General features: G+C 67.2%; 2 protein-coding genes across 3 annotated transcripts; one reads left to right on the forward strand and one right to left on the reverse strand.

The window, feature by feature from the left end:
* The first annotated feature begins 5,634 nt into the window (after positions 1–5,634).
* Positions 5,635–8,274, forward strand: ASB6 (ankyrin repeat and SOCS box containing 6). Its single transcript, XM_055138528.1, has 6 exons — positions 5,635–5,849; positions 6,181–6,398; positions 6,492–6,598; positions 6,685–6,793; positions 7,100–7,186; positions 7,269–8,274. Exons 1-6 carry the CDS (start codon positions 5,737–5,739, stop codon positions 7,934–7,936), a joined length of 1,302 nt encoding a protein of 433 aa, XP_054994503.1. The 5' UTR covers positions 5,635–5,736; the 3' UTR covers positions 7,937–8,274.
* A 102-nt stretch (positions 8,275–8,376) lies between these two features.
* NTMT1 (N-terminal Xaa-Pro-Lys N-methyltransferase 1) lies at positions 8,377–11,095 on the reverse strand. 2 transcript variants are annotated; one of them, XM_055140863.1, is made up of 4 exons: positions 10,940–11,095; positions 9,462–9,634; positions 8,896–9,148; positions 8,377–8,788 (listed from the first exon to the last, which is right to left on the reverse strand). In XM_055140863.1, exons 2-4 carry the CDS (start codon positions 9,621–9,623, stop codon positions 8,532–8,534), a joined length of 672 nt encoding a protein of 223 aa, XP_054996838.1. In that variant the 5' UTR covers positions 9,624–9,634; positions 10,940–11,095; the 3' UTR covers positions 8,377–8,531. The 2 variants fall into 2 exon arrangements, with proteins under 2 accessions (XP_054996838.1, XP_054996846.1); XM_055140871.1 differs by having other exon boundaries at positions 9,462–9,700; positions 10,940–11,057.
* Between the last annotated feature and the right edge of the window lie 951 nt (positions 11,096–12,046).

Here is a 12,046-nt window from a genome sequence, read left to right on the forward strand (position 1 = left end):
GATATGAGGGAGCACTGTGCGAGGTGAGGGAGCACTGGGGGGGAGTGTGTGCCTGTGAGGGGCCAGGTGGCCCTCCCATGTCGCCTGCTGACCCATCCTGGGTCGGCTGTGACTGAACCGGGCCCCAGCCCCCCTCGGGGTGCCCTGCGCGCTGCCTGCTGAGCTCTCGGTGCCCCCAGCTGACGGCTCTGGGGGGGAGGGGCGTCCTGGGCAGGCCGGCGAGGAGGCCAGTCTCCCCCCCGCCCCCACTCAATGCCGAGACAGTCGCAGGCCAGGCGGGGGCCACAGCCCGAGGCCTCACGCTCCAGCCCAGCCAGTGGCAGCCCGGTCTGTGGGGGGGCTGTGCCACAGGGCCCTGCAGCACCCACAGCTACGGAAGTGCTGGGACCCAGCAGCCCCGAGCACCCACACACACTCACACTCATGTGCTCACACACTCACTCACAGCGCTCTCACACTTACAGTGCTCCCACACACTCACACTCACAGTGCTCTCTCACACTCACACCGCTCTCTTGTACTCACAGTGCTCACACTCACTGTGCTCTCATGCACTCAAATGCTCCCGAACATTCTCACACTCACGCGCACATGCTCACATCACACATGCTCACCTGCTCACTTACATGCTCCCACACATGCTCACATGCTCACTCACACACATGCTTTCACATATGTTCATATGCTCACACTCACATGTTTCCAATTACACACATGTGCTCACATTCATTCACATGCTCACATTCACACACTCATAAGCTCACAAACTCATGCTTCCACACACGCTCACATGCTCACACTCACGTACTTAGACTCACATGTACTCACATGTTTAGTCTCACACACATGCTCACACACATGCTTATAAGCTTACACTCACACATGCCCATGTCCTTACACTCACAGCTCACACATGCACACATGATTACATGCTTATATTCACAGTCAAGTGCTTACCATTCACACACATACTTACACTCACCTGTGCTTACACTCGTGTACACTCACACACCCACATGCTTACACTCACACACATGATTATTCACATGCCATGCTTACACTCATACATGCTCACATGCTTACATTTACATGTTTACATGCTTACACTCATGCACTCACACACAGTCACCATGACACTCTGGTCATGGCACACACACACACATGCAGCAGAGCAAACCTACCTACACACACCGACAGACACTCGGATGCTGACACACTCAGACGCACAGTTTTATGTTCACTCACACAAGCGGTCACAGTCAAACACACACATGCTTACATAGTCACTCATGTCCATACACTCACATAAACTGTCATGGTTACACACACGCTCACACTCACATGGCCTCATGTTCACTCACACAAGCTGTCACAGTCACACAAATACACATGTTCACATAGTCACTCATGTCCATACACGCACAAGCTGTCACGGTCACACACACGCTCACAGTCACTCATGTTCACACTCACATAAGCTGTGACACACTTTCACACAGGCACACTCGCCTACACTGTCATACTCACACACACACGTTCACACAGTCACACACGCACGTTCGAGTACACTCACACTGTAACTCAGTCACGCTCACACAGTCCACACAGGGTCACACACACGTGCTCACACACGCTGTCATGTTCACACGCATCACAAGTTCACACATACATGACTGCACACGCTGCCAGGCTCACATGTACATGCTCCCACGCTGCCACACACATACTCCCACACGCGCACGCTCACGCACACACGGTCACGCACACGTGCTTCTCCCTAAGTGGGGTCTCAGTCACACCCTGTCGCTCGCCGGGCCCTGGTGCGGTGCGGCCCCGCTGTGGGGACAGGCCCCGCCCCCCCGTGCTCGGGGACCCTCCGCCCCGCCGCTCGCTCCCCCTTGCCCGCCATCGCGCCCCTCTTCTGCTGGGCTCTGAGCAGCGCTTCAGAGCGTGGGGTCCCCCCAAACGCCCTGCGCGGGGGGCGCAGCCTCTGCCGGGCCCCCTCCCGCCCTGAGGGGCCCCAGTTGGCGGCAGGAAGTGGCTGGGCCGGGCAGCGGGAGAGGGAGAAGGTTCCAGGCCGCAATCAGCGCCCCGCGAGGGGCCTAATGGGAGGCAGATGGAGGAAGCCCGGCCGCCCTCGCTGACAGGGGAGGTCAGAGGGCGCGGGGCGCTCCGGCGACAGGAGCCGGGCGACAGGCGGGCGGCAGGGCCTGGCTCCACCGCGCGGTGCCTGAGGGCCGAGTGGGAGCAAGGGTCACGCCCAGGCCCTCTGGGGCGCGGGGCCGGGGGGTCGGCAGGATGCGCCCCCCAGACAGACGCGCGAGCCCCGGCTCACCACGGGACAGCGCGCCAGGCTGCCAGCGAGTCTCCTTTCCTTTGGGCTTTCGGGCCTCCCCGGGCAGTGCTCAGGCCCGACTCCTGCCTCCGCGCTCAACGGGGCAAACCCGGGCTGGCCAGGCACCGGGCAAACGCTTTGCCCACCGTGCTCTCTCTGGCTCCAGGGCTCAGTTCCTGACGGGCGGGGCTGCTATGGTCCCCAAGAGTCCGCTGGGAGGGCCTTGGGGCTCCAGGTGAGAATAGGACGCCCGGAGGCCAGGGGTCACTCCGGGGCCCCGAGAGGAGCCCCAGCCCCTGGTGCCCAGGAGGGCGACCTGACTCGGAAGGTGGGTTTGGGGCCAGGACGTTTGCCTCGCACGTTGCCAGCCTGGGCTCTATCCTGGATATCCCACATGGTCCCCCGAGCACCGCCAGGAGTAATTCCTGAGTGCAGAGTCAGGAGGAACCCAAGAAACTGGGGTTTGGCAGGGCCAGAGAGACCCCCCGTGCTACGGGAGGTACTGAGTGACCGCCCTGTACGTGGCCAGCCCTGGGTCCATCCTGCCACTACAGGAGTCAGGCCTGAGCACAGAGCCGGGAGTCAGGCCCGCACACAGCTGGGTATGACTACCCCCCCAAGAAAGAAAACTGGGTGTGAGACGAGGTCAGGGTGGATTCGGGTAAAGCAGGGGAGAGGTGACCAGAGACAGAGCGGGGGGGGGGTGCTGAAGGAATGTGACACAAGCTTGGGAGACCCAGAGATTGGGCCGGAGCCCTAGGACAGCGGGGAGGGCATCTGCCTTGCATGTAGTCGGCCTGGGTCGGACCCCCGGTACCCCCTATGGTGCCCTGAACTTAGTTGGCACAATCACTGGTTACAGCTGGCCGTTTTCCCCAGAACTGTGATGAAGCAGTCACAAGCCTGTGAGCTGCTTGGTTGTGCCCACCTGCCGTGCCCAGGGGACCCTACTTACCACAGGACTGGCTAGAGGCGTCTAGGGGACTCCCAGCTTCGGCCAAGGACAGCGTCAGGGGGTCCTTTGCAGGGAAACACACACTTACACCTCCTGCTGGTTTTGTTGAGGCGCCTGTCGTGGCGCATGTGGGGGCCTTTCTCGGCCTCCCACCAGGAGTAATTCCAGCGTGCAGGGCCGGGAATAACCCCTGAGCACTGCGGGGAGTAGCCCCCAAACCCAAACCAAGCACAAACCCAAAAATCCTCAGGAAGACCCAGGGCTGCCGGGAGGCAGGAGAGGCCAGGGGGGGCTGCCCTGGAGACGGCGGAGAGCGGGGCCAGCCCCTCACCGTGACCCTACACGTCCGGCCAGGGTGGACAGAGACAACTTCTCAGTTATGACGTGCCCGTGGCCAAGCCAGTGGGGTCTGGGCTGAAGGGCCCCCCCCCACCCCAGTTCTGTCTCATCCGGGCCTCCTCCAGCTGCTCGCCAGTGCTCCCTGGGCCTCCACCAGGTGCCAGCTCTGTGCCCTGTGTCCTGGAGTCAAGGACGCCAGCTCGAGAACCCCACCCTGAGCTCTGCAGGGCCTTGGGACCCAGGGGGCAAGGACCCCACAAAGGGCTCTGTTGCACTGTCAAGTGGGACCCCCTGGGTAGCCGAACAGTTGTGCCAGCAATTAAGGGGCACAGCCCTAGGACTCAGGGGCTATTCCTGGCCCTGTGCACTGGGCTCAGGCCTGGCGGTGCTCAGGGACCATCTGTGGGTGCCGGGATTGAACCGGGGCAAGTGCCTTCCCGGCCATCCTCTCACTGGACCCCCATTTGGGTTTTCCCAGGGAAGACTGTTTTGTGCTGTGTGTGTGTGTGTGTGTGTGTGTGTGTGTGTGCGCGCGCGCACAGTTGGCCTGCATCTGAGATTTCCTCCTAAGGCAGGTTGGGGTGTCTCTAAATGCACCTCCAACTTCCCTCTGGAGGGGCCAGGTTGGCAGGGCGCCCCCAGACCAACCAATAGGACAGAGGGGGTGGGAGGCCCCGCAGACCAACTTTGCAGAATGCCGGCTCCGGGCCCAGCTCTGGGAACTAGCGAGGCGGCAGCTGGCAGTGTGGGGTTAAGGAGGGTGGCATCGCCCCAGAAGTGACCCTGGCACCAGAGTGATGCTGCAGCGGGCGGGACGCTTGGCTGGCAGAAGCCCGACTGGAGTTTGGCCTCAGCACCCCACAGGGTCCTCCAATCCCGGCTGGGAGTGGCCCCTGAGTGCAGAGCCAAGAGAAAGCCCTGAGCATCTCCAGGTGCGGCCCAGAAACCAAAAATAAAGTGACCCCCAGCTTGGGTTTCACGTGCTTGCACCTCCACCAACTCCCAAGTTCAGTTTTGTTTTTGTTTTTGTTTTTTTTTGCTTTTTGGGTCACACCCGGCGATGCACAGGGGTTACTCCTGGCTCTGCACTCAGGAATCACCCCTGGTGATGCTCAAGGGACCATATGGGAAGCTGGGAATTGAACCCGGGTCGGCCGCGTGCAAAGCAAACGCCCTACCCGCTGTGCTATTGCTCCAGCCCCTCCAAGTTCAGTTTTGTTCGCGTCTAGGATGCTCGGTGGGTTCTCCCTGCCGGTTTCTGGCTTTGGGGAGAGTGGGGTGATCAGAGCGGAACTCGGAGCTCCAGGATGCATCTTGCCGGGGACAGGAAGAACCAGGTGGAGTTGGCAAGAACCTGGTCCAGACCCGAGTGTGCTGGACTGGTCTGGCTCCTGCCCTTTGACCTCACAGCTCAGGGCCTTTAGGGAGGGTCATGAGCCCCATTTCACGGATGCATGAGTGGACAGACCCTGACTGGGTGGGAGGCGCCCCGGCTCCTGGGGACAAACTAAAGAATCATCCCCACGCGGGGCTGGAGTGATAGAACAGCGGGGAGGGCGTTTGCCTTGCACACGGCCAACCCGGGTTCGATTCCCAGCATCCCACATGGTCCCCCGAGCACCGCCAGGGGTAATTCCTGAGTGCAGAGCCAGGAGTAACCCCTGAGCATCGCCGGGTGTGATGCTAAATAAATAAATTAAATTAAAATTTGAAAAAATAAAGACGAGAGGGAGGGCCCGGAGCAGGGGCAGTGGGAGGGAGCCCTGGTCCGACCCCGCCGCGTCCGCTGGGCGGAGCTCGACCGGCGCCCGGCGGCCACTGCCGGGATCGCAGGCGGGGGCGGGGCGGGCCGGCGCCGGGGGCTGCGGGGGCGGTCGTCGGCCGGCGGGGGCGGGGCGGGCGCGGACGGTCCTCCGGGCCTGCAGGGGGCGCCGCGCGCGTCCCGGGCGGCCGCGGAGCGCGCTTCCGGCTTGGAGCGTCACTTCCGGCGGGCGGGCTGGCGGGAGGCCGGGCGCGCGCGGCGGGGCTCTGCGGGACGCTGGCGGGGCCGCGGCCGCCGGGGCACGCTCGGGGGGCGCCGGGGCCGCCGCGGGCGGAGGGCGCCGCCATGCCGTTCCTGCACGGCTTCCGCAGGATCATCTTCGAGTACCAGCCCCTGGTCGATGCCATCCTGGGCGCCCTGGGCATCCAGGACCCCGAGCGGCAGGAGCCCCCGGACGGGTGAGTCGCCCCCGGCGCCGGCGGCCCCGGCCGGCCCGGCCGCGCCCCGTGCAGGGTGGGGGGCCCCGAGGCCGGGGGTGCCCGGCGCGGGGCGGAGCGGGCCCCGGGCCCGGCCGCGCCCCCCCGGCGGCCGCGCCCCCCCGGCAGCCCGGCGGCCCGTGCCCAGCTCGGGCGCTCCTGGGGGGCGGGGACGGGGGCGGGGGGGCACTGCGTTGGGCCGATCGTCCCGCCGGCCGGGGACGGGGGCGGGGGGCGCAGAGGGCCCGGCCCGGTGGAGACAGCCTGGTGGAGACCCGCGAGCCCGCTGAGCGCCGTGTCGTGTCCGCCGCAGGGCCGGGCGCGCGGCCAGCGAGGACGGCGCGGACAGCGCGGACGGCGTGGACGGCGCGGACAGCCGGCTGCTGGGGCTGGCCGAGCTGCTGGCCGGCGAGGCGCACACCCCCTTCTACCGCGAGGGCGTGAGCAACGCGCTGCTGAAGATGGCCGAGCTGGGGCTCACGCGGCCCGCCGCCGTCCTGCTGCAGAACGGGGCCAGCCTCGGCTTCGAAGGTGGGCGGAGGGTGGGCGCCGCGGGAGGGGGCGGCGGGGGGGGCGGGGCTCGCTCCCGGGCCCAGGGGCGCTGACGCCGGCCGCTGCCCGCAGACCCCGTCACCTACTACACGGCCCTGCACATCGCCGTCCTGCGGAACCAGCCTGACATGGTGGAGCTGCTGGTGCGACACGGGGCCGACATCAACCGCCGGGACCGGGTAGGGGCCGGGCAGGGCCGGGCAGGGGCGGGCAGGGCCGGGTCCACAGCCCGGGGCGCTGCCAACCTCCTCCTCCCCGGGCGCAGATCCACGAGAGCAGCCCCCTGGACCTGGCCAGTGAGGAGCCCGAGCGCCTGCCGTGCCTGCGGCGCCTCCTGGAGCTGGGCGCGGCCGTCAACGCCGCCGACAAGCACGGTGGGTGCCCCCCGCCCCTCGCCAGAGACAGGCTGTGCCCGCCCGGTGGGGGTGCAGCGGGGCCTTGGCCTCTCCGGGGAAGCCGCCCTCTCCCGGCCTTGAGCCTGGCCGTGGGCACAGAGGGACCGTCCGTCTCTCCGGGTCCTTATCTCGCGCCTGTGCTCCTGCTTATCTTGTGCCCGCACCCCGGCTACCCAGCAGTGCTCAAGGCTGACTCCTGGCTCTGTGCTCAGGGATTGTGGCTGAGGGGGAGGCAGTCCCTCCAGCCCCTGCCGTTCCTCTCTGATGCACCTGTCTGTCCCCCAGGGAAGACCGCGCTGCTGCACGCGCTGGCCAGCAGCGACGGGGTCCAGATCCACAACACCGAGAGCATCCGGCTGCTGCTGGAGGGAGGTGAGGCGCGCCCCGACCCCCGACCCCCGGCCCCCGCGCCCCTGCCCGGCCCGCCTCACCTCCTGCTCTCTGACCCTCCCAGGGGCGGACGTCAAGGTGACCACCAAGGACGGGGACACGGTCTTCACCTGCGTCATCTTCCTGCTGGGCGAGACGGTGGGGGGCGACCCCGAGGAGGCGGCCATGATCAACCGCTTCTGCTTCCAAGTGACGCGCCTGCTGCTGGCGCACGGCGCCGACCCCAGCGAGTGCCCCGCCCACGAGTCGCTCACCCACATCTGCCTCAAGAGCTTCAAGCTGCACTTCCGGCTCCTGCGCTTCCTGCTGGAGTCGGGCGCGGCCTACAACTGCTCGCTGCACGGCGCGGCCTGCTGGTCTGGCTTCCACGTGGTCTTCGAGCGCCTCTGCTCGCACCCGGGCTGCGCCGAGGACGAGAGCCACCAGGAGCTGCTGCGCAAGGCCGAGACGGTCCTGGACCTCATGGTGACCAGCTCCCGGCGGCTGCAGCTGCCCGCCAACTTCGACGTCCGCCCCGTGGGCAGCCTGGCGCCCCGGATCCAGGCCCTGCACGGCGCCCTGCGCCAGCTGGAGCGCTGCCCGCCAGCCCTCAGCCACCTGTGCCGCGTGTCCATCCGGCTCTGCCTGCAGCCCTGGCCCGTGGACGCCAAGGTCCGGATACTGCCGCTCCCGGACAGGCTCAAGTGGTTCCTTCTCAGCGAGCACAGCAGCGCCGCGGATGAGGATGCCTGAGCGGGAGGGCCGGGCCCTGCCTGCCGGGCCCTCCGGGTGGCCGCGCCTCCAGGGACCGCTGGGCTCTGCGGCAGCAGGACGCCGGGTTGGCCCAAGCACCAGGAAGTGGTCGCCGGCCAGAGGAGTTGGAACAGGACCCGGCGCTGGCCTCTGGGTCCTGTTGACCCTCCCCCCGGCAGGGGACCTCGGCCCCCCTCCCCTGGCGGCCAGTCAGTGCCCGGGGGTGTTGTCGCAGCATCACTGCCTGTGTCCACCCAGCCGGGCTGGGCCTCACTGGCCACCGGCTGCCGCCGCGGGACAGATATTTATGTTACAGAATTAAACCCGTTTCTCTTGTTCCTCCCCAGTCCTGTGGCTGTGTCCCAGGGTGAGGGTCCCCCGGCAGCCAGGGGACGGGGAGGCAGCGCTTTGGGGGTCCGGCAGACACACACCTTGCAACGTCAAGGTCCACCCTTTTATTTTCAGTTAAAAATGTCCTGGGGGGGGTGACAAGGCCTCGCGGTGTCCGGTGCAGGCCACGGGGACGGCCTCCAGGGCCTGCCCGGCGGGGAGCGCACCCCACAGCCCCGGGCCGCGCGAGTGCGCGCATGCAGGCTCATCTCATGGCCAGGCTGTACACGTGGTAGATCTCCTCGGGCAGGTTACTCTGCCGCTCCTGGGCCACCAGGCGGAGGCCCGCGCGGTGGATGATGCCGCGGACCACCTGGAGGTCGCGGCACACGCTGCTGTCCACGTCGTCCAGGATCACGCCCTCCTGGGCCATGTTGTCCTTGATGACCACGAGGCCGTTGGGCCGCAGGCCACGCTGGCAGCGCTGCAGGAACTCGACCAGGTGCTGGTCAGTCAGGTGGCCTGTGGGGGACATGGACTGCTGGGCCCACGGGCTCGCGCCAGTCCCGCCCCGCCTCCCGGCAGCCTTCCCCGAGGACGCCTGCAGGCCATGGGGCCCCGGGGCTCACCGATCACCCACTGGATCCAGATGACGTCATAGGCGCCGGGCTCGGGGCTGAAGTCCTGGAGGCCGCAGCAGAAGTAGTTGCGCACCCGCCGGCCCTCCTCACCCAGGTAGCTCCTGGCCTTCACCAGGAAGTCCTGGGTCACGTCCACCATGTCCACCACCTCGAAGAATGGCAGCAGCAGCTGCTTGGTGATCCTGCCGATGCCCGCACCGCAGTCCAGCGCACACGAGGTGCCCGTCCTCTTGGGGCCTTCCTGGAAGCAGCGGGCAGGGGCTTTGGGAGGGGCAGCGCGCCGGGTCCTGCCCACCCCCACCCCCGGCCCAGACCCCAAAAAGGCGAGGGCAGGAGGGAGGACAGTGGGGAGGCCGCTGGGCTGGCACGTGGCTCACTGGTGCCCCGTGGGGCCCTCCGAGCCCTGAGCACTGCCGCGAGACCCAAAAGCCAGAATGAAAATGAGCAGCAAAGGTCCGAGCAAGACTGGGAGAAGGGCAAGGGCGGGACAGGCAGGGGCAGGGAAGCGGGGTCCACGCGCCCACACCCCGAAAGGAGGACCCCGCCCCGCCTACCCCCAGGAACCGCAGCAGGAACTTCCGGGAGCTGCTGATGTCGATGGCCGAGATGTGGCCGTAACCCCCCAGCATGCCGTCCACTGTGGGCGGGACTTCCTGCCAGTAGGTCTTGGCCTTGGCGTAGAAGCGCTTCTCATCCTCGATCACCTCACTCGCCATAGTGCGGGCGCCTGCGTGTGGGCGGGCGGGCAGGTCAGGGTGCCCCGCAGCCGCCCTGGCCTCCCGGCCCCAGGCCCCTGCCCAGGAAGGAACGGCCGCTCAGTGCCTGGCAGAGCCCTGGAGCCAGGGCCTGAGCCTCTGGGGCTGGGACACTCCACGCAGGCAGGGCACACACTGGCCCCAAAGGCCAAGGGAGCTGGCCGTGTCCACGCACAGGCTCAGGGGTGTCACAGAACCCTTCAGGTGCCCGGGGACCCTGCTCTGACCCTCCTCAGCGCCTTCACCACCAGCGGTTCCCGAAACCGCGCCCCCAGGCCCAGGGCCCCCTGCCGCAGGGCCACAGACTGGGCCAGACCCATCGTGTTCTGCAGGCCCGAGGCCCCGAGTTCAATCAATCCCTGGGTCAGAAACCTCCCTGCCCCCAACCTGCCGCCCCCAGCACGGGCCGTGTCTGCTGGCTGGACGCAGAGCGGGGCTCTCACCCAGGGCTCTCAGCCACGTCTGTCTCTGTGTGTGTGTGGTTTTTGTGTGGGGCAGGCGGGGTTGGGGGGGTCGCACCTGGCGATGCTCAGGCCCTGCGGGATTGGGGGCCACATGGGGCCCTGGGGATGGAAGCCTGGCGGGCTGTGTGCAAGGCCAGCGCCTCCCTGCTGGACTCGGGTTTGTACCCGGGAGTGTCTGCAGAGAGGGGGCCGCGGTCCCACCTTTGGGGCGGCGGCACCCACCCGCGGCGTGTGTGTGTGTGGGGGGGGGGTGCTGGAGCCACAGCGCAGCTCCAGGTTAGGTGCTTGCCCGGCCCCGCCGCCAGCCCAGGCCCAGTCCCCGCCGGACTGATCCCTGAGCACCGCCGGGTGAGGCCCCCCCAAGTCAAACCCAAAGCGTCCGCGATAGTCTGGCATGCGGGGCCGCGGCCCACACCTGCAAGGCACGTGCTCTCTGGGCCCACAGGCCGCATCTGCCCTTCCTCGGCTCCGCGGGGTGTCCCCACGCGAGCAGGGCCGGTGAGGCGCGGGCTGCAGGCCATGTGGCCCAGTGGTGCATGCAGGGCCCCCGGCCCGGACCGGCGGGGTGGGGCGTGGGGGGCTCGCGCGGGGCCCTGGGCGGGCGAGGCACAGCGACGCCCCTCCCCTGGTGACCGGCCGGCGCCCCGCACAACACAGCCCCCCGCGCCCCGCTCCCCGAGAGGGAAACTGAGGCTCAGCGCGCGCACGCGCGGGGCCCGACACGCGCCGGGACGCCCCGCTGCCCCCCGCGTCCAGGGCGGCTCGGGGCCCCCTCCCTGCACCGCCGCGCCCCCGCCGCCTCGCGCTACTCACCCCGGGCGGGACCCCCAGGGCCCGGCAGGAAGCAGAGGCGGCGGCGGCGGCGGCGGCGGCACGGACCCCGCGAGCCCCAACCGGCCCTGCCACACGCGCCCGCCCCGCGCGGCCTTTGTCCGCTCGCGTCACTTCCGGGGCGGGGCCGGCACCAGGTCACGCCCCTCGCCCCGCCCCGCCCCGCCCGGTTGGCCGCCTCGCCCCGTTAGAGCCGCCCCGGGCCTGCCCACCAGCTCGTGCACGCGCCCCTCCGGGGCTGCAAAGGGGCTGGAGAACTCGCGTCCTGGGCCGGGGCGCTGGGACTGCGGGGGCGGCGCTTGCCTTGCATGAGCCGCAAGCGGGTTCGATCCCTGGCACCCGGCATGTGGCATCCCGTATGGTCCGGGCGGGATCCCGGAGTGCAGAGCCAGGCGTGACCCCTGGGCATCTCAGACTGTGGCAGAGGTCGTGGGGAGTCTGAAGGGGGTCACTGGGTCAAAAACGGGCGGGGTTCTTCCAATCCCACCATACATCCCAGCAACTGGCGTCTTAAACTAACGCAGGCTGGGGCAGGAGATGGCACATCGGGTGGGGCGCTTGCTGCGCACATCCCCCATCCACCGCCGATCTCCGGCATCCCACATGGTCCTCCAAGCACCCTGAGCATCCCAAGGATGCCTCCCCCAAATAACATGTGGATCCACAAAACAGAAATGCCCTTGTCAGGCCCGAGGGTGTCACCCCAAATCACCCCATCACCCCAGATACTCTAGTGGCTGAAACTTCAGGACCCTCTCAGAATGGGGGGGCGGATGCCCCTTCTGCCTGAAGGCACAGCAGCTGCAGCCACCCCGACAGCCCCTGACAGACACGCCCAGCTCCACGCAGAGCCTCGGAACCATGCCGCCCCTCGAGTGCCCCGACACCGCCAAATGCACAGAACTGTCAGCCCAGTAGGGCCTCACGGGGAAGATGCTCGGAAACCCACCAAACTCAGTGAGAGAAAACAACACAGAAAATTCAATTAGCGCCAAGCTGCCCAGGAACCCCGCGGTCACTTCAGTGACACGACACCATCGTGAGAGGGGACAGTGATCACACATGGATCTTCTGGGTCTATGTTTTGAT

The sequence above is a fragment of the Sorex araneus genome, chromosome 1, assembly GCF_027595985.1.
Source record: "Sorex araneus isolate mSorAra2 chromosome 1, mSorAra2.pri, whole genome shotgun sequence".
Lineage (NCBI taxonomy): Eukaryota > Metazoa > Chordata > Mammalia > Eulipotyphla > Soricidae > Sorex > Sorex araneus.